The sequence below is a fragment of the Saccoglossus kowalevskii genome, chromosome 12 (genome assembly GCF_978046115.1).
Source record: "Saccoglossus kowalevskii chromosome 12, keSacKowa6.1, whole genome shotgun sequence".
In the NCBI taxonomy this organism is placed as follows: Eukaryota; Metazoa; Hemichordata; class Enteropneusta; family Harrimaniidae; genus Saccoglossus; species Saccoglossus kowalevskii.
In genome coordinates, this window is record NC_140652.1 from 8,469,563 (window position 1) to 8,497,518 (window position 27,956).

Sequence of the window (27,956 nt, forward strand, 5' to 3'; positions counted from 1 at the left end):
TAACATACCACGGAATGCTTTATTTGTACTGGCATTTTGTTTTACCTGAAGTCAATTTCTGCAAAATAAATTCCAGTGAAAATGCAGCTTTCTCTATACGTTGCATTGAGTCTTAATACAACATAATTAATTCCACACTATGCCAGAAAGCTGTTTTCATCAAAAATAAATTCCAGCGAAAATAAAGTATTATACAGTAGTAGTCGGCATTATTGCAAGCAACTTTTCTAACAATGTTTCTGTTTTAGTCTGTAAATGTATTCAAACTAAAACAGCTAAATTGTCAGAGATGCTGCATGCAATATCGCAATTGGTCTATTAGTGACACATGCTCTTATGTAAATAACAGAGATGTTTCTATGGTCAAAATACATCATATTTTAATAAATAAGTATACAATCAATGCAATTGTTGCCGCACATGTGCTTCCATTGGAGATGTTGTCCGAATAGAGCATATATGGTATACAATCTAAATGCAACCAGAGTGAATGCAGATATTAATTTTCCCAAACTAGAATCATTGACATCCATTTATATATGACCTAGTTTCTTCTTGTACTCTGTGTCCCCTTATCTTGGCAGGAAGAATTGACATATTCTTATGACGCAGTAATTCAAGTGAATCAACTGTGTTTAGAGATGACACGACAACAGCTGATGGAAACATTTTTTTTCGCTAAGTCATTTAGTGACAAATATTTTTTTTTTACACTGGTGAAGCAACAATGTTTTTTTTTTTTTGAAGAACCCTTCACTTCGCAAATTTTTTGTTTTTAATTCTGACCTCCCCTCCCCTCAAAAATCAAATGGTCAAACCCTAATAAAATGAAATACACAAGTTATTTTGAAAGGCATCCAAGGAAACCAATTTATTGAATGATTTACGCTATAGATTCGGCGCACTCTACGCGGAGGGGGTGTTAAATTTGCATCTGAGGAAATTCATGTGGATATAATGGAGCTAAACAAAACAAAAGCCACATTTGACGTTTATCGGCGTTTGTCTTGACTTTAGATCAGTTATTGATATTCCAATTAATAACCGTGGAGTTTTGTCATCTTCAAATTTGCTGTTTATGCATTGACAAAAAAAAGAAATCATTGGCGGCACCGAGGGGTCGCCTACCCGAAAAATGTTGGGGGAGCGTCGCCCTAATACAGGGTTTCAGTCTAGATTTCAAAATGTTTCCGTTGAGCAGAAATCGCTCCAAAGGCATGTAAAATCCCGTGCCACCGCCTCTGAAAATACATTAACGACGAATACGCTGAATTAGTAATACAATTGCGGCATTGTTTCTGGTGTTAAAAATCAATATTAGTATTTTTCAAACACCGGTGAGCAGTTTCGCGGAAATTTGCGGAAATTTTAAACGAAAGAAATAGAATTTGCGCATCAGATTCTAGTACACATGGCTCGTGTGTATTTTGTTCTATATGGGCTATAAATGACACATTTTATGTCTGAAGTTGACCGAATCATGGGAAGTTAAAAAAAAAATTCAAAGCAATGTACAGACGCTGGCGGTCATTTTTGCTGTCCGTTTTGGGTTGTATGATCGAGTGTTCTAATAATTTTGAATAATATGCAACGAATACTAGTTGTCCCCGCAAAGCGTGCAATTCAAATCACTGCCGATAAGACCCCAGTAAGACTATCAACACAATTGTGTCATGTTCGAGGTTTAGCGGTGCAGCTAGGGGGCTAAGTCAGTGGAAAACCAAATACCCGCTCACGCCGGTAGATACCTCATTTCAAGTGTAGAAACTTCAAATATATACCCTATATACATGCTAGAGGGTCGGCAAGGGGTATTTTCGTAAGCTGTAATCAATTGTTTTTATTTTTGTAATAATGTAATTTAAATAAATAAAAAACGTAAATTCGTAGACGTGGGCAAGGTGTAAAATGTAATCAGCTATTTTATTCGTCTGTAATTTGTACAAAGATATTATTTTTGTAAGCGTATGAAGCATGTTCCGAATTGAATGTCGTAATTCGTACGCAATTTCCAATTTTGATTCTTAAGCCCAAATTATCAACAATATTATAAAACATGTAATTAGGAGATGCTTTATCTGTGAAGTGTAAAACCCCATATTTTACTGTAAATGGAACCTTCATTTTATTCCCTGTAAAAACGTAAAATACCGTTTTAAATTTCTATAACCTGTACCAGCTATCCCCCCTTGCCCTCATACTAAAATCATACTGTTTCCAAGTTGAGGTACCATGAAATCTTGAGATTCCTTTTTTCACACTTTATTACTATTATATTCTAAATTACATCTGACTTCAAGTTCCAATAGGACCCTAAACACGTTACACGTGTATGCGCGTTAAACAACTAAATAACACCCCTTACACCGTGACGCGTTGTTTTACTTCAGCTTGCGTATGCGTACCATATTTTATTCAGAGACACCCCACCCCACCCGCACCCCCACGAGCCCTCACGCTCCGGCATGTCTAGGCCATATGACAGAGCGCACACTCTGGGTTGAATCTCCGTACAAACCACAACAGAGGTACTGTGAAATAACAGGCAGCGGGCCGAAAATCGACGTAAAGTAATATCAATTTCTGTGTATCTCGTCCAGGAAATCAAACAATTTTGAATCACCTTTCTTGACCTCTCACCTTGTTTCAAGTCACGTGATTAGCTCTGCTCCCTGTGTTTTTCAATGGTTAGACTACGCGAGATTCTCGCGTTAACGTGATTTGGCCACGTCGTGGACACTGACTTGTATTTAGTGACTACGGTTGCAGCCTATTTGGTTAAAAGTAATTGTAAAGGTGAGATTTGAGTATTTTGTATACGATCTTCAGGAACAAGTTGTTATTTTGAAAAGGCCGGTAAACTAATATATCGTTACATGTATTGATGTAAACAGTTTTCGGTCGCGTCTTCATCGGCAGATGATGAAAACATGGACGCCGCCATGTCATCAAATTTACCGATCGCCGAATATTTAGTTTCTGATGTCTAGTTTGCAGTATGCCACTTATTATGATTGTTGTTGCTTAATACGTCGTAATTGTATATCTTCAATAACATGTGTGTAAAATCGAAATATTGTTTATCATGTTGTTTAAGAATCCATTCAATATCGAGCTAAATTATATTGAATCAAATAATAGTCCCTGCGTACATGACTGTTTGACTGGATCTCGTCATGCGGACACACGACCTAACCAGTGTGTTTGCTAGGGGTTCCACTTTACCGTCAAAAGAGTGTCCATGTATTAAGGTAGCTACGACATCTATATTCATCGTGTATTCATCTATAGGCATATTTATGCAGGGGTCGAAATAAAGACCTGTTCACTTGTCCCAGACAGGCAGATTTTATCTGGAACAGGTAAATGTACAAATTGCCTGTCCCAGTGGGTAGATGAATAAAGATATAAAATTTTTACTAACTGACCAAATCGGGTAGTCCACAGTTGTCGCTAATATCCAGAAAATTTATTTCAGAATTTGTAAAACTTATGAAATGATGATCGGCCAATAATTAACATTGAATAATATGTTATATATCTTGCTAAGGACAGATAGATCATCAATTAGACAGGTCCTTTTATTCACCAACCTGTCCAATGAACTGACAACGGTAATTTTTAATATCGATGGCGGTGGTGGATTGACAAACATTTCACCGACTGAGGGCAGTATTGCATTAGCTAACAAAATACGTAACAGACATATTATTCCGTGATCAAATTATTGAGGTGTGATCCTGATAGAAGTAAACAAGGAAACAGTATTAAAATATGAAACTAAGTACGAAGAAAAAGCCTATGTCGATACAGCCTTTACAGGACTTAAATTGATCCGTAATTGGACCATTCACCTGTGTGCTGTTTCGGGTTCTTTGTTGAACCCTTCACCAGTCGAAACAGTAATTGACTGAATCGTTCGATTTATTTAGCTTTCAGAATTTTCATGTTATTACTTTCGTTATACAGTTTAGTTAAAATGGAAAGTAACTCATTTCTAACCTATAGTGTCACATAACACAGTAAACGATTCATTTGCATTGTATTTCTGGAAATTTAGGCTTGTCTTATGATTGTCTGATCATCTCGCAAATCACATGATTTTGTGCAAGATATTTATCGCATATCACATCAGTTGCATATCCTAGTCTTATAAATCTTTAAGAAAAATTGGTATACAGCATTGTATGAAATAATATTAAATTAATATTTAAATCAATCACTATAGGTTCTAGACTGGCTCTGTAACATGTATAATACACTATGTACCTGCTTAGCTGGAGACAGACAATCCACATGCATTTGAGAGATTCCATATCACCAGGAAATATTGCTGATTTTTTCACCCATCTTGAACAATAAATAGGACATATACTTACACTCAAAATCCTAAACTGGATCCATTTCCTCAGCACATGCCTAGTAGGTAATTTGTATATGGACCTGAGCTTTACCTGTTGTTTACGACAAAATAAATTTAATTCTATGTTGTTGTTTTTTTTTGGGGGGGGGGGGGTATCGAAAAGTTTCTTTATGCAAATGGCTGAAAATTATTTATTTTGTAAACAAAATAGCAACGGTCATTCCACCAATGTTGTATTTTCTTTTTTATTTCATGTTCTTCCTTGTGTATATAGTGAGTAACTAGCACCATTAGGAAATACATCCCGAAAACTAACCTAGATGTCATTTTTTCATTCGTAGTTGAACTACGATTATGTTCTTACAAAAACCTACAAGTACATATAAAGTTTGTTTTTTTTAGACTTGCCAACATTAGTTATTACCTTATTTCTAACATTATTTTTTCAGAAAGGTGTCAAGATGACTGCTTCAGAGAATGCGTGTTACACGCTCATCAATGTGCCGACAGATTCTGAACCACCAACTGAAATGCAGCTAAAAATAGACCTAGGTTAGTAAATAGCAGTCACTATGAATTCGTTATGCAAATTAAGTGCTAATTAATATTCGATTAGGCTGCCATGTTTTAAGCAGGAGAGTCCGTCACCTGTGCATGCACAGGAATCGAGTCCCAAGCGACGATAACACCGCTAAAATGCAAAGACCCATGGGTAGATGCTTGTTTGTAAACAATGACACGCTATGGCCATCTGACACATGTGCAGGTGACTACTCCCCTGCTTTAATTATAATCACTGCAGTGTGATTAAAATTTGACATTATAAATCTTCTCTCCTCTTATGGTAATTATTTTTACTTACCTCTTTGAATAAACATGTGTTTTATATTTCCAATCAACAGAAAAAGGTGATGTTCGTACTAAAACGGATTGTCTAAAAAAAGTCATTCATATGATCCTGAACGGTGAAAAGATGCCGTCGCTGTTAATGACAATAATCCGGTTTGTATTGCCGTTGCATGATCACACGATAAAGAAACTGTTGCTGATATTTTGGGAGATTGTTCCCAAAACTCACCCGGATGGTAAGCTACTTCAGGAGATGATACTTGTATGTGATGCGTACAGAAAGGTTAGTCACGTATTTATCTTTATTGTGTAAAAGGACAGACCGTAAAATCTGCATTAGAAGCCGCGTGCCTAATAGAAGTTGCACCCATATTATCGCTATTTTCACTGAAGAAACGATTCAGTGAAAATAAAATCGAGTGAATATACCATTTTTCCTATATTTTAATTAATTTTAACTCGTCGAAAATCCGTGAAAATAAATTCCATTCAAAAAAACAAAAAGTCCTTTCAGCGAAAATTAATTCCAGCTAAAATAAAGTATTCTAATTGAAAATGAAAAATTTCTCATATGTGTAGATGTTCTAATAGAAGCCGCATCCTTTCGGATGTAACATTTTACTAGAAGCTGCGGCTTCTAATACAGATTTTACAGTATTTGTTTACACATGTACGCTGTGATTTGTTGGCATGAGTCAGTTGTTTACATCTGAAGATATTATAATGACATTGATCGGTGTTCCTATTAAATATGTGTGTAATTGTTTCGGATATTGAAACAACTTGTTGACAACGCTGAGACAGTGTTCTCCCCAGAAAAATGTATCAGAGTGGCGGCTAATTTGCATGTAATTTACATATCACTAGCATATGTCTGGAGATAAAGAAAACAATAATGACAGGCTTGCATGGATGAAATTGTGTCTTTATTTTTTAACAAATTTATGTACAAGATTTATGCTGCTGTGTGATTTCTATGTAATGTTGATTCTTCGGACTTTCATGGAAGCCCAGTGATCTGCAGCTTTTGAGAACGCCGTGATTTTCTTTGCTTCCCACTTCTAATGACATGGCCTTCTTGTGCATCTCCGAGTGTGTGTGTTTGCCGCCATTTTGAAAAGTCGCTAAACTAAAAAATTGCCACGATAAAATTTACCCAACTATTTCAAAACACAATACTAGTATTAGTTATTTTGATAAATTGTAGCCAACAATTTTTGAACTTCCAGAAAGAAAGTCGTTTCCAAAAAAATGTTTCGACGATCGGCAAAAAAGGAAGCCATACAAAAGTTTACTAAACTAGGTCAAAATATACGCTTCCAGTAAAACGCTACAAATAAATACTTTTTTTACCTTTGCCATCGGATGTTTCTCTCAGCCACGTATATTTTGTTGTGCATCAAATCCAGAGTTTATTTTTTTGCACCTTTCGTTGTAACATCATCTTGGACATGTTTAGTACCACTGCCGACAGGGGTACCGGTGACCGCGTTGCTGGTGGGTTTATCGCTCGCAACCAGGGGCCCAGCAGGGCGTTCTACGCGAAACCACGACATAATATTTCTGCTGTTTGACATCGTTGCTTCTGCCAGCCGAATATGCAGTGTTCTCCCCAGAAAAATGTATCAGAGTGGCGGCTAATTTGCATATAATTTACATATCATTAGCATTTGTCTGAAGATAAAGAAAACAATAATGACAGGCTTGCATGGATGAAAATGTGTCTTTATTTTTTAACAAATTTATGTAGAAGATTAAATGAATCTGCTGCTGTGTGATTTCTATGTAATGTTGATTTTTCGGACTTTCATGGAAGCCCAGTGATCTGCAGCTTTTGAGAACGCCGTGATTTTCTTTGCTTCCCACTTCTATTAAATGACATGGCCTTCTTGTGCATCTCCGAGTGTGCGTGTTTATCGATAGCATATTTCGTAATAGTTATACATGGCATAGAATTCCATACCAAAGAACTATTTCTGGATGTTTTTAAGTTGAATTTTCCACATATGTGTCACAGCATTCCTAAAAGATAAGAAATAGGAGCGAATCAATACTTGTATTTAAAAAATATCGTCACGATCAACACGAAAATAAACAAATTGCCGCCATTTTGAAAAGTCGCTAAACTTAAAAATTGCCACGATAAACTTTACCCAACTATTTCAAAACACAATACTAGTATTAGTTACTTTGATAAATCGTAGCCAACAATTTTTGAACTTCCAGAAAGAAGGTCGTTTCCAAAAAAATGTTTCGACGATCGGCAAAAAATGAAGCCATACAAAAATTTACTAAACTAGGTCAAAACTCGCTTCCAAGTAAAACGCTACAAATAAATACTTGTTTTACCTTTGCCATCGGATGTTTCTCTCAGCCACGTATATTTTGTTGTCCATTGTGCATCAAATCTAGAGTTTATTTTTTTGCACTTTTCGTTGTAACATCATCTTGGACACGTTTAGTACCACTGCCGACAGGGGTACCGGTGACCGCGTTGCTGGTGGGTTTATCGCTCGCAACCAGGGGCCCAGCAGGGCGTTCTACGCGGAACCACAACGTAATATTTCTGCTGTTTGACATCGTTGCTTCTTCCAGCCAAATATGCTACTGAGAAAATACTAGCTATTACCCCAATTAAATAGGGCGAAAGTGTTTATTGTCGAAGTACGAAGCTGTATTAGTCCATTGTCTTTGCGTAATCACTGACGTGTTTCCATTCACACCTGATTTGGCTCACAGTACCGGACGCTGATGACGCTGACTAACAGATTCGCACGTGTATTAACAAGCTAAAACAAAGAGTAACAGGAAATGCCACAGAGTAGCGGGCAATCTCTCAGAGTAGCGGCATAAATAATGGAGTAGCGGCCCCGCTACGCTAAAACGCTTTGGGGAGAACACTGATATGCTACTGAGAAAATACTCGCTATTACCCCAATTAAATAGGGCGAAAGTGTTTATTGTTGAAGTACAAAGCTGTATTAGTCCATTGTCTTTGCGTAATCACTGACATGTTTCCATTCACACCTGATTTGTCTCACAGTACCGGACGCTGACTAACAGATTCGCACGTGTATTTACAAGCTAAAACAAAGAGTAACAGGAAATGCCACAGAGTAGCGGGCAATCTCTCAGAGTAGCGGGCAATCTCTCAGAGTAGCGGACAATCTCTCAGAGTAGCGGCATAAATAATAGAGTAGCGGCCCCGCTACGCTAAAACGCTTTGGGGAGAACACTGTGAGATCATGAGCTGATCTATGCACAACTTTTATGTCAAAAATTCATATTCTGTGGAACCTAATTTTGAGGTAAAAATTTCTACAAATGTCTTTGACCAATCTGATTAAAATCTGATGTAGTGTACAGGCTTTAATTATTTTGGCTATAAACTTATTTTAATTTTATTTGTGTATTCTGATTTTGTTTCTATTTTGTATCTATCACTATGAGCAGGATGTAACCTTTATTTTGTCATGGATGAGAGTTACTAGATTATCATGTATTTACTGGTTTGTTTGTTTGTTCAGGACTTGCAGCATCCGAATGAGTTCATCCGTGGTTCTACTTTACGTTTCTTGTGTAAACTCAAAGAACCTGAATTATTAGAACCTTTGATGCCTGCTATAAGAGCATGCTTAGAACATCGCCATAGTTACGTGAGAAGAAATGCTGTCATGGCAATCTTTACAATCTACAAGTAAGGTTTTTTCATTTATTCGTATTTGATAATTATTATTACTCTGTTGATTTTCAGTTCTTCAAAAACAGTGATATGTTGGTGCTATAACGATGAAACTTCTTACTTTCAGGAACTTTGATTTCCTGATTCCGGATGCACCAGAGTTGATCCATACATTCCTGGAACAGGAACAGGATGCATCATGTAAACGGAATGCTTTTATGATGCTGATACATGCTGATCAGGTGGGATTTTATTTCCAAGAAAAATTTACATTCCAAAGGGAAAATAATTCCTTTTGTGTATAATATAAAATCAGCTGTTACCTCTCTGTAAAGTGTTAAATTCTTGTTCAAAGCTTAGTTCATCTATCAGAAATCACTAATTTCCTGTTCCACTTGTCCACCGAAATTCATACCAACAGATCCTACATTCACCATTTTACCGGACATTATGTTTGCACTCTTAGTTTTTGTTCAAATTTTGTTCTGTACTTTCGTTACCAACATAATTAAAATCAATTTTGTTATCACATGAAAATACCAAAGATTTTTTGTTTTGGACTGTAATTCGAATGATGTCTGAATTGAAATACGTACGATATATGCAATAATAATACATGGGAATGGTTTGTTACCATCCTATAAGAGAATATGTATATTATTCAATAGTCAATGACAATTTGTGCATGGTTTGGTTTGTTCACTGGGCTTCTCATAGCATTACAAGACTGGCAGGGATCTCGCCACAATGGTCGGCGGTAGACGACCCCAACTGGCACTCAAAATTAGCGACCACCGCGGAAACTCTTTTGACCAGGACAATTGTCAGATTGTTATTGTAATTATGTACCGACCGGCATAAATCCTGCCAGTTGTGGAAAATAATTTGTAATCAACGAGCTGCAGATGTGGTTGCGGTTTTAAACAATACTAGTCAATTTTGTAAAATTTGTTTGTAAATAAATACTCTCTGACGATAGATAGTCTTTAAATTGAAAGCTAAAATTCTTCAAAATCAATTCCACTTCGATATAATGTGGTCAAAGTGGGGGTCGTGATCTGTTTATGCTATTCAAAAAAAAGCAACCTGTTTATTGTGAGATTGGGTAAAATACATTTGAATTTTATCATCGCAAATCATGTGAAAACTCTGCTTTCAAGACTTCTTTTACCTTTTAAAAATTGCTAACCACCTCTTTCAAAAACCATCATGCAGTTTTCGTCTGAAATCCATACCAACATATTGTGCTAGGACATCCCTTCAATGTAATTTTATGATCACTACCATTCAGAAAAATTACCATGCGGCATTCTGAAATTATGTCACGTCATAACTTTGATTATCGCTTGGAATCGTTTTATTTGTTTTTTCTTTACTGTAAATGTAAACGTTGTATAAACTGATGGTACAAATTATAAAATACAAAAATCTGCCAAATAATCAAGTGGGTGATTTTTTGAATGTTTTTGGAGTAAATAAGATCATGGAAGGTGTGAACATATTTCTGGCTGAAATGTTTCAAATGCATTTCATTTAACTTTTTACAAATGACATTGCAACAATAATTTGTTTCTGATTTTACTCTGCAGCATTTGCATTTCGAGAATGTTATATTTTTAAATTCAAACTCTTCTAAATTGTGAAACGTAATATTTTGACTGTAATAAAAAAAATTATTTGCACTGCGATTGAGCTCATTATTATTCATATAACTCTTTAATATTCATGAGAGACTGGCACTCCCATTGGGCTGGCGAGATCCCTGAGCTGGGGCAGCATGTGGTATATGTGAACAGTGTATAATTGTAATCTTTTATTTATTTCAGGAACGTGCATTGGATTACTTGAGTACATGTATTGATCAGGTGCACACTTTCAATGATATTTTACAGTTAGTCATTGTAGAACTTATCTATAAGGTAAGCATGGTACATGTATATACCATATTTGTCCAATACCACATCCTTGTTGATTTGAAGAAATGATTAAATGTAACTTTCTTGTCAAAATTACAATCACTCGTACTGTTTCATAGCTAAAAACAGATTATGACTCTCTTAGTCCTGTAGAAACAACTTTTACCTCATTGAAAACATTACACAGCAAAATCCAGTTTTTGTTCAACCCGTGAAACCTGACCATTTTTGTCATTTACAATTCCTGTCCTGAAAGTTTTGTTTATTCTTTTAGGTGTGTCATGCTAACCCTGCTGAGCGCGCCCGTTTTATCCGTTGTATTTATAATTTATTGAACTCATCCAGTCCGTCAGTAAGATATGAGGCAGCTGGAACACTAGTAACACTGTCCAGTGCACCAACCGCTGTCAAGGTAATGCTGATATTACATAATTGAACACATTTTAGCCATCCATAAAAATCTATTTGACATTAATTACTTACTGAGTGATAGGATGTAATTACTGACTGATACATGTATGATGTAATTCTCATAATTTCAGAAATTAATCTAATTTATTTTCATACTGAGTATTATTCCTGTACCTTTGTTTATGTTAGGCGGCTGCATCAAGCTACATTGAACTGATCCTGAAAGAGAGTGATAATAATGTTAAACTGATAGTACTGGATAGACTGATATCACTGAAAGAAGCACCCGCTCATGAACGAGTTCTACAGGTATGTTGAACAGTCATCGATGGATGGAATGTTAGGGATAAGGGGGCCTTAAGGAACTTTTTCCCCCAATTTTCTACAGGACCTTGGTACACTGATTATGCACACAAATTCAGTGATCAGAATTATAATTTGAAAAATGTACAAGAAGTTTTTGTGGTTAAATGCCCTGTTTGAACTTGACATAGCAAAAGTGGTCATTGTTTGGTTTATTTTATGGAGGTTTATTAGCAAGTCTGTGTTGAAGAAACTAGAATGGAATTTAGTTTTGACATTTACTGGTTTACACACATGACTGGAATACACAGACTAAGATTTAGACCAGTTTTGACTGGTTTTGACTGGAATATCTTCTTTTCTAGGAATTGGTAATGGACATATTACGTGTGTTGTCTGCCCCAGATCTAGAGGTCAGAAAGAAGACTTTACAACTTGCACTTGATCTTGTATCATCCAGGAACATTGAGGAGGTAGGTATTTTCTAAAAACATTTCAGGTGAGACTGGAACAGTTCACAATAAGTTTGTATAATGACAATAAGCATTATACAGTGCTTTTGCTAAAACTGCAGAACACCAATATTGCGGTAGTGTTCATGGCAAATAGCTATATACAGTATGTTTGCTGGGGGGAGGGGGGGTACACAGGTATCATTATTTGGGAAGTGTATCAGGGTTTTAGCCAGCCACCAAACGTAATGGCAACTTTGATTTTGGACTGGCAACTTTTTCCTGTTTTTCTGTTTTTTCCTATTGTTCTTTGATAATTTTACCAAAATATATCCAAAACCATCTACATTTTCATGAAGTTTAATTGTTGCAAATTCCTGGCTAATAGCCTGTAGTGTACTCATTTGAGGTAGCAAGATTAAGTGAATTAATATGGGAAACTAAAGTCACAAGTTTGGGAAACCCGGGTAACATTTACTTGTTCATCACATTTAACAGAAATATTGTGATGTGGTAGTTTTAAGTTTGATAGATACATACTTCTGTTTATGGTTTTAGATGGTTTTGTACCTGAAGAAGGAAGTGACAAAGACGCATAATACAGGAGAACATGAAGATACAGGAAAGTACAGACAGGTAGGTTGGTTGGTTGGTTGGTGCGTTATTGACAATTCTCTCTCCATTGAAAAGAACAAGTTTACTTTGTCAGATTGGAGTACTTTTATAAAACAGTCACTAACAGAATTTGATGTAAATCCTGGAAATTATGGTTTTTGTATTACTAGTACAAAAATTAATTTTCTTAAGGTTTTAATAGTGCTTCAGGAGACGCTGTTCTCATAATGGCAGTATTTAGGGGGTGGGGTTTTGCTACAGCTGAGGGGCACATAGAACAGATCAGACCGTGACACTACGCAAGATAACAGTATTTATGAGGGTGGGGATGCTACAGCTGGAGGTCAATAATACGGTATACCATAAATTGTCGCACTTCTCAAGCTATAATACAGTTTTGAGGCCTGTTCTTATGGTGGCATAATATGACATGCTGCTTCCTTTCTATAACCAGTACACTTTAATTTGATAACAAAGTGTCTTCTAAAAATCTTATCTACTGTTGTTACTCTCACTAATATGACTAGTTATATATGCCATGTTCTCATATTAAATTTATTTCTTTATTTCAGTTGCTTGTCAGGACATTACATTCATGTAGTGTTAAGTTCCCTGATGTCGCAGGTACCATTATCCCTGTGGTGAGTATTTTTCCAGAGGTAGAAATCAAAGATTAAACTTGGAGAATGAGACTCTCTGTCCCAATTGATGATGTATCTGTTCGTAGGAAAATAAATTACCACATATTATTTGATATAAAATATTTATTCTTTGGTCATTGTCATTTCTTAAGTTTTACAAAATCTGGAAGCAATTTTTTTGACATTTGTTGGTCAAACTCAACATAGTAATTGTCCATCCATTTTTTTGGGATTTCTACTTGAAAACTACCAGCCTTTGATACTTGATATGTACCTTGGATGGACTTTTATCAGATTTGTTCATTTCATGCAATAATTTCAATACTTTCCTGTAGGAGATACTTTAATATTTTGGGTAAAGAAAAGTTAAAAATGTACAAAAAATTTTCTTTTACGACTATAGTTTTGTGTGTTTTTTTCAGTTACACAATTATGTGCACACCTGGAGTTCCAGCAAGTGTACTCAAACGAGAGACATTTTGCTTGTTTTTATGTAATTTTTGATGATTTTGAAAAAATATTATTTTCTATTGGCTACAAATCTTAATCAAAATTTCAAGAAAATAATTATGTGAGTTTGAAATTTGTAAATAGACAAAAGTTGACCTTGGCGTTCATAGTTTTAATCAAATTCTGTATCTTTTTATTTCTAGTTAATGGAGTTCTTGAGTGATAAGAATGAGTTGGCCGCCGCTGATGTCCTAGTGTTTGTACGTGAAGCAATGCAACGCTATGATCAGTTACGCCCTGTTATACTGGGTAAACTACTGGAGGTGTTCCCGTCAATAAAAGCAGTCAAGTAAGTCAGTGTGTCATCCTTATTTCACTGCGGTGATATTACAGATTTATTTCATTTCTCTATTGAGTAATGTTTTCTCATAATTTAAAAATTGAAAGAAGATACTCTCAAGCTGCCAGAATCAAAAGAAGTTATCCATTTTGTGCAAATAACACCATTGAGAATGAATACCATTTGTCTCACCTTCCATGAATTACGTGTATTACACTATATCCCGTTATATTAGAGTATCCTGTTAATGTTGTAATTATTGTCAGTTGCACTATTCTCCAGATCCTCAATGATATATGATCAGATAAAAACACAATAGAAAATAATTATTTCCAAGTGAAGCAAATGTAAATAACCAAGTTAGAACTAGAAATTTGTCTAATATCCCTTTGAGTGACAGATATTTTTTCCTATCCTAAATTCAGTGTAACTATTTTCGCATTTTGTAAAATTGTCACTATATTTGATTACCATTTTGATGAAAACTCTCTGTAGAATTCTTTGCGCTAGTGCATGTCTACTTTCTTCTTTTGGAAGTGTTTCACTCCTGAGTTCCATAACATCACTGCATATCATGAATAATTAATAGCAATGAATACGTCGTGGTAATTTCGTAACAGACCATGATTTTAGGAAAAAAAAGGATTATAAAATTGCCACCACTGGGCCAGTCTAACTTTTACTTCAAGTTTGGTCCATTTAGTTTTATATGATAAGTACTGACCGATGAAGATCTTGCATGAATTGAAAAAAATTTGTGTGAGATAATCATAAAATTTTCTGGAAATACCAATGCAAATGCAGAGGTCTGTAAAAAAAAACTGGTTTGTGTTAAACTTTTTCACCACCAGTTCCCTCTTTTCATCACAAATTCTCAAAATATTCCCTATTATAGTCTGCACTTTCCTTCAGAAGATTGGTACAAATATAGCAAAATTTTTGGAGTGAAAACTGAAAATTGACAAATTATGTCTGTTGGCTCCAAAATTAAGGTGTATTCCCAAAAATATTGAAGAATATAAGAAAAAAGTGCAGAAAAATTTTGGGCCGGAAAGTTTGTTGGTGAATGGGTTAAGACTTGGGCTGCGTTTGCTGTTATTGTGTGCATTTTTGAATACAATGATAATGTCGCTCATTTTTTTATCACAATTGACACGTTCCAAGTGTCCCCTGCATTCTCTGGTGTCATTGTTTAGAAATGTATTCAGTTGTGTAACACATGGAATAGGATCTTCATTGGTATTAACGTGCATAGATATCAAAGTTGTGTGTCCATATCTTATAAATTCCTGGCAGGACTTGATTGCTAATTGAGGACTAAATTTTCATTGTTATTTCACTCATTGTCACATCTATCTGTCTTGTACTACAGAATACATCGTGCAGCCTTGTGGATCCTTGGAGAGTATTGTACGACATCTGATGATATCCAAAGTGTCATGTATGAAATACGAACAGCTTTGGGTGATATACCATTGGTAGACTCAGAACTGAAAAAAGCTGCCGGCGAATCAGAAGATGGTGGGTGATTCTATTGTTTGATAGGGGTGGTTGAAATGTGAAGCGAGGGAACCAGTAATGATATGTATGTGATACATCATAGACCTGTTTTCTAAGATTTGTTATCCCCATAGCTGTTAAAAGTAAATTATGAGAAATTTTTGAGGCAGTATTTTTTCCTGGGCTTGCAATGTAAATTGGAAGGCATTTTCGTCGAAGGAATTGCCTGAAATGTTGCAAAGTTATACTCTGTGACTATAGAAATAATTGTTTTCATGGAAAGAAGTTTGGGTTTATTAGTAATTTTAAGTTGTTAGGTTTTTCATTTTCAAGAATTGATTATGCTTTTAAATTTTGCTAATTTGTTTGTGAGTTATGTCAAACAAGATTCTAAATTCATGTGGCCAACAATAGAAAAAAAACGTTTATTGTATCTTGTAAGTAAACCAAGATGTGTACATTTTCAGATGAGAGAGCTGTGACATATGGACAGCGATTGGTTACTGAGATGGGCACATACGCAACACAAAGTGCTTTGAGCTCAGTGAGTACAAGACAGATGGAAGAAGATAATAGGTAAATAGTATATAGTGTCTGTTTTGTCAGTTAAGTTAGTTAAGTCCATTTCAAGTACAAGATTTATAAAATGACCTAACACATAGGAATAAAATGGGAACTATCAAAGGGCACCAATCAAGACAATGTCTTTGTAAAGTTCAAGCCATGTGCATATATTGGAGTCTTATTTTCATCAATATTGACAATAATATGTTCTATTTGCAGACCACCGCTTCGTGGCTATCTCTTAGAAGGAGATTTCTTCGTTGGTGCTTCCCTTGCCATGACCCTTACAAAAATAGCACTAAGATATATCAAAATATCAGAAGATCAAAAAAAACAGAATGTAAGAAAATTTTCATGTAAATAATTTGTTTTCGTTTCTTTCCTTGAACATAATTTTCACGCTTCACAAGTATTAGACCATGAACAGATGGCTATGAGATCTTGTTGAGAGAGAGATATCCATGCAACTTGGACCAAAAATAGTGCTCTGTTTACTCAATTATCACATCTACTGTTCCACTGACTGATCTGTAAACTAAGGTGTTTGGTACAGTGGATGTGAGGAACGATGAGAAGGAAACAGTATTCAAGGGGTATAATAAACATGTCGCATAGTGCTCTCTCTCTCTCTCGCTCTTTCGCGAGATTTCAACAGCTATTTGCATCTAAGGTCTCTTTTGCTTCAATAGAATATGCCAAGGTATAGTCGTCACGTGATGGCTGAATAAATGGGTCTTGGCTGACGAAGATGAGATATTTATATTTGTAATTTTATTTCTTTCAAATTAAATGTGTTCAATAAATAGTAAATTTGTTTGCTCCTTTTTTAGTCGTTTGTAGCTGAGGCGATGTTTATTATGGCGACTATTCTGCATCTTGGCAAGTCTGGTTTACCTAAAAAGGTGAGATTTCATCATTATATTTATTTATTTCCACCATCATCGAAGATGACTAAGCGAAGCTGTTCACATGGATGATCTGTCCACATCCATCCTGAGTCTGTCAACTTTTAATATAAATGACTTCTTCTCGAAAAATATCAGCTCAATTGCTTTGATACTGAGTACAATGTATGTAACTATCATGGGTGGATCTATGTTAGATTTGTTCATTACAAGACAATATCAATTGTCTACATTCAACAAATATTTTTTGTCAATTTTCTTAAAGACAACCTGCTCAATTGTTGTGATACTTGGTTTGTGTAGGTACCATGGGTGATGCTCTTTCTGATGAAATCATCTGAAGTAGTGAAAAATTGTGAATGAGAACCGTATTTGCTTTATTTACTAGTGTGTGCGCTTATACAGATATGTTTATATATGCTTTTATTGGAGATCTTTTTCCAATACAGCAAACCATGGTATTACCGCTTTCTTTCTCCCAATTTTTTCTTGACACCTTGCTTCATATTTTTCAGAGTATTAATGATGATGATTTGGACTGTATTGCATTATGTCTACGTGTATTATCTGAACGATCACCTCTGATGATAGAAATTTTCAACCAAGGCTGCCGTGCATCTTTATCAGCAATGTTGCACGCTAAAAACTTAGAAGAAAAAGAAACCAAAAAGGTATTGAAACTTTTTTTCAATCAGCAACAACTCGAATTTTCTGAAATCTAAAAAATGGATTACTATTGATGTTGAACATAGAATAATTTTCTCGTTTTATTCGCTGTGTTGTTTTTTGCTTTTCCAGTCTAGCCAGAAAAAGGGACTTAGCATCCAAGCAGATGATCCAATCAATTTTGTGCAATTATTCAATAAATCAGAACTTGGAAATACAGAGGTAAGTTATTTCCAAAACATTTCCTTTGGAAGACGTGCAGTGATTGGTAAATGTAGAGTGCATTTCACTTGGTTGATGTAATTCAACCAATCAGAATGTTTGTTACATTTCTGTAGAACTGGAAACTATCCAATCATATGAATGAATGAGTCATGTGACATGAAAAAGACTGTGTTAGGGGTGATCTCATATTCAAACATGCGGGGCAAACCTACGAAAACTCAAACCGCCCTAAACCGCCCGAACAAAACCCAGTTTTGCGGTTTGGAAGTTTAAACAATAGACAGTGCGATTCAGGACGACCGTACGAATTTGCATAAAAACTGCGGTTCGAACCGATCTCATTCACACTACATTCAAGCTGTTGTTTATTTTTAGGATTGACAGAGTTTACATTGCTTTTTGAAGACTAGATAGTTGTCTCTAAAATGTGTCGATTTATTGGTGTACAGTAGTCATTTTACCGTGTGCCTTGCCTAAAAAAACACTCTTTTATATATAGGTGAACAGCGTGCTGAATAAATTGTTTTGATAAACTGTTATGCTCGAGTCGCAAATTGAGCAGAGGACGTGAATCAGACTTTTCATTGGGCTGGACAATTGACATGTGTCTCTGACAGCTAATAAGTATCAAAAGTTGAACATTTGTTGATACAAAGTTGCACTTGAGACTTAACGCTACTGTGTTCAAGCCTTTACTACCGTTGCGCGTTCAATTTTCAAACAGTTTTTTCAGGAGTGCGGCATCGCAAAATCCGGAAAAACAAATGCAGCGTACGCCATGAAAATTTATTTTGATTTGCTGCTCATCGGTTATTTGCAGTTTTTCTTATTCAATTTCCAGTGACACGAAGTATCGAAACAGAAAATTAAATTAAATGGACTCGCGCTGATTATTTACGGCTATTCATCTGCAGACGAGACTGCTTATAAAAAACGAAGCCTGACCTCTGAAAATACCTTATTAATAGAGTGCCTTGTACCTAAGACCGTCGCCCAAGGCGACACAGTGCACGTGTCGATATCACAATCGATGCATGCTGGGTGACAAGGGGAAATTCTGATTGAGGTAACTAAGATGGCTGCGTTGAGTGCATGATTTTTTGCGGTGTTTAAAACAACACCTCACTGCCTACTTCGCACACAGTCCCTCAAGCCACTGTGCTTCGATGTATTTTCTAAAATAATCGTTTATTTTTAATTAACCGGGGGTTCGAAATGTGTGCATTTTGTCACAGAAAAGTAAGATATCGGCAGCGGTAAATAGCCGTAATTTCCCTGCAATGCCGTCAGTTGACAATGTTATACGGTGGTCGTAGCGCTGAGTCGTAGCGTTAGCCCACTTTAGTTTTGACACAGTGATAGAGGGACTGTGGTTGTCAGATGCCTTCGTAGAAAACAATGTTGCCATTATCGATTTAATACTTTCGCCATATTTTGATAACTCGCAGTCTCACAGACTTTACAAACTTAACCAAAAAATGTGTTCGATGAATTTATGAACTGCCATGGACACAAAACTGACCGTACTTGTTGTGAACAAAATGTACCAGTTCGCTCCATGGATAAACATATTTTATTTTTATTGCCAAATATATATATAACGTAAGTAATTTATCCTAAAAAGATGCTCATTAAAATTCTAGTGCATTTTTTCCCTGTTCTGTTTCAAACATTAATTTACCATATATATCACAATAGAGAGGGTTTATGGTATCACTTGATTCACATTTAATGACAAAATATAACAAACCATCACGTCTGTAATTAATTCCAGATAAATTGAATAACAATAACAATTGTATTGACTTGTACCAAAATGTAAGTTGTGGGAAACTGATTATTATTACCAATCACAGAAATAAATAAATATAATTTTCATCACACTTATAAATGTAAATAGATTTGTGAAACAAATGCAAGTTTGTTTTATTAGCATTTACATGTACAAGACTTGCAAAGAAAAAATTCACTGCTGTAATTCTTAACACTTCAAAATATAACACTCAGTATGAACATGGAGCTCCATAGTACACATCTTATTTTTTTTCCTACTGAAACCAGGCTGAAACAGTATTGTAAGAAAAACCTAGGTTTCCCTAGGTCTGTCTTCTTTGTTCTCTGTTGTTTGTTTTCAGTGGGGGCGTTAATGGGCAGTTAATCCGGAGGTTAGGTTCAAACCTACTACTAATTTGCATATTGTAGGTCTAGTAGGTCTGAATAGGGCATGTCGGGTTAACCCAGGTTAACCCAGGTTTGACCCAGGTGTTTGAATATGAGATCACCCCTTAGCTGATGCATACAGTGCTGCACAAAAGATGATAGTACTTGTGCTTCTATCAGAATTAGATTTCAATTGTCAGTAACTCTGTTCTTTATAGGACCAACTAGCATTAAGTTTATCCCTTGCCATGGGACAAACCCAGAAAAAAGAAGCTCCAGATATCAGTACTTCTAAGCTTAATAAGGTAAGTGAAAAATTACACAACATTATTGGCAACTTTGTTTGGTAAACACCAGACTAGTGACTGTCTTTGAAGATTATACGTCATCTTCTCAATACTGTAACTTATTGTTTATGGTTAACCTTTTGAGTGTGATAATTTTTGCCTATTTTTTATTATTTTTCTATAATTTTTTTGATCATTCTGAACCAAATGAACATAATTTTCTATCAGCTACGACTTTCGATCAAAAAATCTGTTAAAAATGTGACATTTTATTGTGAATGTGATGACAGTCTACTTTTCTAAACGGGTTAACCTTTTCACCACCAGACTTTCTCGCTCAAATTTTGTCTGCACTTTTGTCATAATTTTTTCAATATTTCTGAAAATGAACGCTAATTTTGGAGCCAACAGACAAAATTTGTGTCAATTTTCAGTTTTTCTGCAAAAAATTTTGGCTATTTTTGTCCCAATCTTCTAAAGAATAGTGCAGACTATGAGCAAGACAATTTTGTGAATTTGTGATGAAAAGAGGAAACTGGTGATGAAAAGGTTAATGTCATCAGATCACCAAAAAATATTTTTAGCAATAAGACTGTGAAGTGTCTTGAAAAACGGGCAAAATGGTGAAATTTTTTCTCCAGATTTCACAATTTTGATTGGTGAAATGTGACGAGAAAGTCATTTTTTAATATTAATCGTAATAATTGTTTTTACAACAGTTCAAATTACATACGATATGTGCAAGTAGTAGCAAAGTTTGTATTTAATGCGAACTACCTTGATATAAAATGAAAAAAATCCTCAATTTTGGTATCCAGACACAACCCTTATATCAATATACCTGTATTGATCCTGCTGTGTGTTTGGAACTGTGAATCAATCTAAGAATTGATACATCATTTTAGATTCAGAATGATAAAAGGCTTTGGTTCAATAATTATACAATGTACATTTCACCATGTATTGAAAAATGGAAAAGCAGATTTAAAAAAAAAATATTGCTTTCATATATTTGCCCGTTCTTGCTATTGATGGATTTAGACTTTGTAAAATAAATAACAGAAATATTAATTTATTTCTATTTTCTCCAGGTGAGCCAACTTACAGGTTTTTCGGATCCAGTCTATGCTGAAGCCTATGTCCATGTTAACCAATATGATATTGTATTAGATGTGTTGATTGTCAACCAAACTAGTGATACATTACAAAACTGTACACTAGAACTAGCAACACTTGGTAAGTACTTTAAAACCACTCCCATCTGTTTGCCATATCATTCCACCCCTTCATTTCCTCACAAAAATAATCTGCAGGGACTTACGGATTGACCTCTGTGTGTGTGTCGGTGTATCTGTGCGTGCATGCGTCTGAACCTATATCTTAGACATGCGTGGACCAATTACATTCAAACATTACACGTACATCATACATAATATTATAGATATGCACATAAATTTGTTTAATTTTCTGATTCAAGATGGCCGAATGGTGGCCATTTTGTGCTAAAAAAAACATAAAAAATTCAAGCATTTCTGGCATTCCGGAACTGGATCTTGATAGTTTATCAGTGGATTTTGTTTAAAATTGAGACATACATTAGACATTATCGGTGCCTGATGCATGTAATTTTGTTTTTCAGATCAGATTCAATATGGCTGACTGGTGGCCATTTTGTTTTAATGAATGCAGTTTTTGAGCCACATCTTGACATGCATTAACTGATTATGTTAAAATTTTGTTCTGACAGCAGTTTATAAACCGACATTTCTTCGTTTTCTGTTTTTAGGTGACTTGAAACTAGTAGAAAAACCCCAGCCTGTTACCATGGCGCCACATGATTTCTGTAACATAAAAGCTAATGTGAAAGTGGCATCAACAGAAAATGGCATCATTTTTGGAAATATAGGTGAGTGCTGTGGAAGCTACTGTAATCTGCATTGATTTCGCAAGACACAAATTTTGTCATTATTGATGGCTCAGAGTTGTTATTTTAAGATATTGCAGATTAAAAAACAATCATAAGCCCTAGAACATCACATAGTTTGTATGTTATTCTATAATTTGGTGCAGTATCTTACGCCAGACAGTGATTGTCATACTTGTATATTGCATATCTGCACTCAGCAATGTTTTTGATTTACATCCCACACATATTACTGTAAAATCTGTATTAGTAGCCGCGGCCTCTATTAAATGGTACAACACAACAGAGGGGATGCTGCTTCTATTAGAGCATCTACACATATGAGAAATGGTGAATTTTTTTTGTGTCTGAATTGTTGAATGGGTGCGACTTCTATTAGGGATGCAGCTTCTAATACAGATATTACGGTATATATAATTGTTGAGTTTTCCCTCTGAAAGCCAACAGCTGTGTAAAGCATAGACAGATGATGAAATAAAAAAAAACACTGTCATGTGTTTGCTTGTCCAATGCTATTGCATTGCAGTTGTTGATAACGAATACACCTTTGTTTACAGTCTATGATGTATCAGGCGCTGCTAACGACCGTAACGTAGTGGTATTGAATGATATACATATTGACATCATGGATTACATCGTCCCTGCGTCTTGTACGGATGCCGAATTTAGACAGATGTGGGCGGAGTTTGAATGGGAAAACAAGGTTAGATATCACAGTACTTGTATACACACCACAACACTGTAAATTGCCCAGAATCCTTTGCGATTTATATAGAATCTGGTTGTTTTCAAAGTGAGAAGCTTATTTTTTACCTTCTGTAGCACAAACAGAATGGCAGAAGGATGAGTTAGTCATCAGTAGCATGAGCTGCTTTTGTTTGTTAGTCCCCGTTCGGACGCAGTCCGAAAACCAGGACTTATGTTTTGACCTCTGTGTGTCCGTGCATGCGTCCGGACCTGTATCTTAGAAATGCCTGGACCAATCACAATCAAACTTCACACATACATCATACATGATATAATACATATGCACGTCAATTTGTTTCTTGATCTGATTCAAGATGGCCAAATGGCGGCCATTTTTGTGCTAAAAATCATCAAAATAAAGCATTTCTCAGCTGTTTACAGATGGATTTTGTTCAAACTTGGTATATACATTAGACATTATGGGACCTTGATGCAAATAATTTTGTTTTTCAGATAAAATTAAAAATGGCCTACTGGAGGCCATTTGGTTTTAATAAATGTAGTTCTCGTGCCATATCTCTGACTTGCTTTCACTGATTATGTTCAAATTTTAAATATTCATTATACATCATGTCATAGATAGACAGATATATTGGTTTGACGATCCTATTCAAAATGGCCGAATGGTGGCCATTTTTGTGCTTAAAAATCATCAAATATCAAGTATTTATGGATGGATTTCGTTCAAACTTGGTACATACATTAGACATTACAGGTTCCTGATGCACGTCATTTTATTTTTCAGATTGGATTCAAAATGGTTGACTGGCGGCCATTTTGTTTCCATGATTGGGCTTCTAGAGCCATATCTCTTAAATGCTTTGACTGATTATATTCAAATTTTATATATTTGTTATACATCATGTTATATATATATATATATATATATACATGTATTCAAAATGGCTGATTTTGAATGCTGTTCCAGAGCAATATCTCTCAATATGGACAAGTACTTGTTTGACGATCAGATACAAATGTCAATCATTTTAATGTTAAAAAATCATATTCCTGACATGGTTATATTCCAGCTATATTACTATAAACAAAACTATATATCTTAAATTTGATAACGGGGACTGTGCCATGCATGGATTGTTTATATAACTTCGCCTGGACAGGACGGTCAGCTTGCCAAACCGAGTAACACTTTAGTGACCATGTTATTCCACGTTAAAAATATTTTCTATTGTTAATCATAACTTTTTCAGCCTTTTCTTTGCGTTTACGTATTAAATAATTGTCAGCTATCGATAACCTATTTTAAAACTTGTTTTCCAGTAGAAAAAAATAAAGACGAGCACCCTTTAATAACATGCTAAGAATATGTGTATTAAAAATTAAAATGGCGTTGTGTGGTGGAATAGATACTTTCGGTGTTCTAACTGCAAAGAATTCTGGGAAAGAAGGGTGTCTGGACCTGTATAAATTTGTCGGTTTTCTGAATTTAGTAAACTTCGTTATTTCAGGTTACTGTGAACACTAACATTGCAGATCTATCAACGTACCTAAGACACTTAATAAAGTCTACAAATATGAAATGCTTAACACCAGAAAAGGTAAGTCATATGACGACTGGACTTCATTACCCAGAATCCAATGTAATTGTGATGAAAACTATACCACTGCTGAGCTGTTGATGAATGTATTTCAGGGGTTCTATTTCTGTCTCCATTCATGATATATCCTAGTTACTGCGCTTGTTATCATTTATCGTATGAACCCACAACATGCAATAGGTATTTCTAACCACCCTCATGTTTGGTTTCTTGTCAATCTCTTTGACCATTTCTCTGCGCTTCTCTGGGCTTTTCTGTAATTTTACAGAAATTAGTATATCTTATAGTAGAATTAAACCAGTGCTATGATTGTTGTCAGTAATCTCTAACTACCAACAATATGCCTATCATTTCTTACCATTGCTGTAATTTGTTGTTTCAAATCATTGCTACGATAGGCTCTTTCTAATCATTGCTGTGATTGGTTCTTTCTAATCATTGCTGTGATTGGCTATTTGATATTTCTAACCATTATTATCATTGCTTTTCATTCATCTACTGAGCCAATCATTCTTGCTGTATATTTCTGTAGATATTATTGCCATCTAATGACGGTTCTGATGGGATATTACAGGGTTTGTCTGGTGAGTGTGGTTTCATGGCAGCAAACCTCTATGCCAAATCCATATTTGGTGAAGATGCTCTGGCCAATTTAAGCATTGAGAAACCCTACAACTCATCTCCAGAGACTCCTGTTACTGGACATATACGCATACGAGCCAAGTCACAGGTAAGATTATCTCAGACACGTTGTAGATGGCATCAAGGACTCATCAGGTCTCACGTCAGAATGCAACTATGTTGTCTGTGATTGTAATAAATCATTAACTGTTTTTTCATCACTATTTCTATGGCATTTATCAGACTTTATCAGATTCTTCATGGCTACAATCATAGTTCAGGCTAAGTCTGATTGTGTTTATGATATGAGACCATTATGTTTGAAATGCACATTTTGCTATGCTGTGATACAGAAGTGAAGTTATGATATGACAAAAATAAAACAAAAATATCGATCTTCTTGGCACGAGAAAGGCATTCTTTTATCTTTATAAATTTCGAAAGCAGTTAAATCAAACCAGGCAATCAATATGCACAGTGCTCACTAGACTGGCCGAGTCGAGTATATGATAATTCCTTCAGAACAAGTTTGTAGAATCTTCTGATTTGACTTGTAATTACCATTACTGGTCTGTTCTGCTTCTATAGTTTTTGTGGTGATAAATATGATAATGAGTAGCATGACTTATAAGCTGCCAACCAATAAGAAAGGCAGCATTTGGTCAGATCTGTTCTGTTCACTGCATACGAATAATTATTAGCAATAGCAAGTTGTAGTAATTTCACATAGGACAATGACTATTATAAAATTGCCACAGCTCGGGCAGTCTTGAGTCTGCATCAACATCATTTGACTGTTCCAGTGTTATCCAAACAGTCAATTTGAATTGAACACTGATCAATTTATTTAGATCAAGTGACCAATGTCAGATTAGTTTCCTATTATAATCTGAAGAAAAGCTGCATTGCCATTATAAACTAAAGACTTGCGTTTTATCTTAGATTTTCCGAAAGGGGAAATGTGGCAGTTGATCAATATAATATTAAGTGAATAAAAAAAAAAATATTTAGTCACAAGACAATTCACGATTAGTGTCTTTCGTTATCAGTGATATTTACAAATATATTTGTTACCAGGTTGTTGTGTTGTAATACTGATTTTGTTAAGCTGTGAAACAAGAGTGATTTCCAGTGCTTTCTTCACTACTGAGATCGTTTGATGGAAACAGTAGAAATTCTTTTCATGTTTCATAATCCATTTTTTTTTTTTTCATTACAGGGAATGGCGCTGAGTTTAGGAGACAAGATAAATATGTCACAGAAAGTAGACAAGTCACGATTAATGCAGGAAAGGAAGTAAATAAATCAACTAAGATTTCATATTCATCACAGAAAGGACAATCTATCTTAGATCCATTGCTTAACATATGAGGGCACTCTGTAGGGGTTGAAACGGTATACATGAGAAAAGACCAAGTTGGTTATTATTCAAGATTGAACAATGGAAATCCCATTATGGCTGCCATATTGAATACAGCGCCCTCTATTGCCAAGTGTAGTATGTGTTTGGTAACTACTGCCAGAAATGATAATACATTCGTATATTGTTAATAACAAAGTGTATTTATGCAAAAATAAAGCCAGCCCTTTATTCCTAATATGGCAAGTCATATGATGCCTGTTGACCAATCAGGATATTTGATGAGAAAAATGTGGGGTTTTTTTCCTTGCTTCCTCTAGTTTGTATTGCATAGCAAAAGAAATGAGTTTATATTCATTAAAAATTCAGAGTAATTGCAAAGCTACTTAAGATTGTGTCTGATTGGCTACCAAACCCTAACAGTCAGACCAATCAGAGAGCAGCTTGTTGACAGGTTTTTGTTGACGTATCAAATTCCCTTTGTATATATGCTTCTACTCGACTGAAAATACATTGAATTTATTGTGATGGTTCATACTGCATATATGATTGCTGTAATAGCAGAGTCATGGTGTAACTGAGAAACTGTGAATGCATGAATATTACCGTAGTCTCCTCTATGAATTCGTTTATCTTGACTATTATACAATAATTTGGTGATCTGCATTTGTTGATTCTTTCTATATACGGTATATGTATTATGGAAATCATTGGTTGTATTTTGGAATAAATCTCCCATTCTTAAGGGTACATACATATGTGCGTTGTGTATCTGCAAAAGCTGCTCTTTCATAAACGCTCATGTAGAGTATTTAATAATTCAACTGTTACTGGAATTTTATTTTAAGAGATTACACAATAAATATTGTATATGGTGTACATCTTTGGAAAAGTGATCGGTTATTTTGTGTCAGTCGCATCATTTAAAATTTATTGTTATGCAATAAATGGCTGCTGCAATTGTAGGATTTTTTTTTTATATTTAAATACTAATATTTAGCTTTGCTGTTGACTCAGTTGACAGAGCGGATCTGTTCATATTACCGTTTGTCCATCCTCGTCTGTTGGTGACATTTTACATTTTCAACTTCCAGAAATGGCAAGTCCACTTGCTTTGATACTTGATATGTACCTTTGGTGGTAAAAAAAATGCTATTTCTTTTTGAAAACTACAAGCTAAATTGATTTGGTACGTTGTATGTAAGTACTTTGGATGAACCTCTGTCAGATTTGTTCAGTTTAGTGAATATTTTTGGTAAAACTGCTATTTTCAGCTGCTTGTTTTAATATTTTGTTGCATTTTTAAAACATGGTCAGCAGTTGTTGTTATCGGCTTTGCACATTTCTTGTGAACAATGTTTACATACATTTCATCACAACTTTAATAAATAAAGCAACTACCAGTATATAATGTTA

At 35.1% G+C, this 27,956-nt stretch overlaps 1 protein-coding gene and 1 long non-coding RNA gene across 3 annotated transcripts; one reads left to right on the forward strand and one right to left on the reverse strand.

The window, feature by feature from the left end:
* Positions 1 to 2,683: 2,683 nt before the first annotated feature.
* On the forward strand, positions 2,684 to 27,956 carry LOC100377215 (coatomer subunit beta-like). Of its 2 annotated transcripts, none has more exons than XM_085506389.1 (25): positions 2,684 to 2,796; positions 4,813 to 4,915; positions 5,266 to 5,495; positions 8,740 to 8,909; positions 9,022 to 9,136; positions 10,721 to 10,813; positions 11,085 to 11,222; positions 11,411 to 11,530; positions 11,890 to 11,997; positions 12,535 to 12,612; positions 13,164 to 13,232; positions 13,886 to 14,031; positions 15,395 to 15,543; positions 15,990 to 16,098; positions 16,306 to 16,426; positions 16,917 to 16,988; positions 17,507 to 17,662; positions 17,790 to 17,879; positions 20,261 to 20,347; positions 21,421 to 21,565; positions 22,116 to 22,235; positions 22,811 to 22,956; positions 24,470 to 24,559; positions 25,092 to 25,289; positions 26,400 to 27,956. In XM_085506389.1, the coding sequence occupies exons 2-25, from the start codon at positions 4,825 to 4,827 to the stop codon at positions 26,478 to 26,480; spliced, it is 2,922 nt and encodes a 973-aa protein (XP_085362515.1). In that variant the 5' UTR covers positions 2,684 to 2,796; positions 4,813 to 4,824; the 3' UTR covers positions 26,481 to 27,956. The 2 variants fall into 2 exon arrangements, with proteins under 2 accessions (XP_085362515.1, XP_085362516.1); XM_085506390.1 differs by having other exon boundaries at positions 25,134 to 25,289.
* On the reverse strand, positions 6,923 to 7,948 carry LOC146735477 (uncharacterized). The gene is made up of 2 exons (XR_014931085.1): positions 7,562 to 7,948; positions 6,923 to 7,234 (listed from the first exon to the last, which is right to left on the reverse strand). It is a non-coding gene; the product is annotated as an uncharacterized LOC146735477 (long non-coding RNA).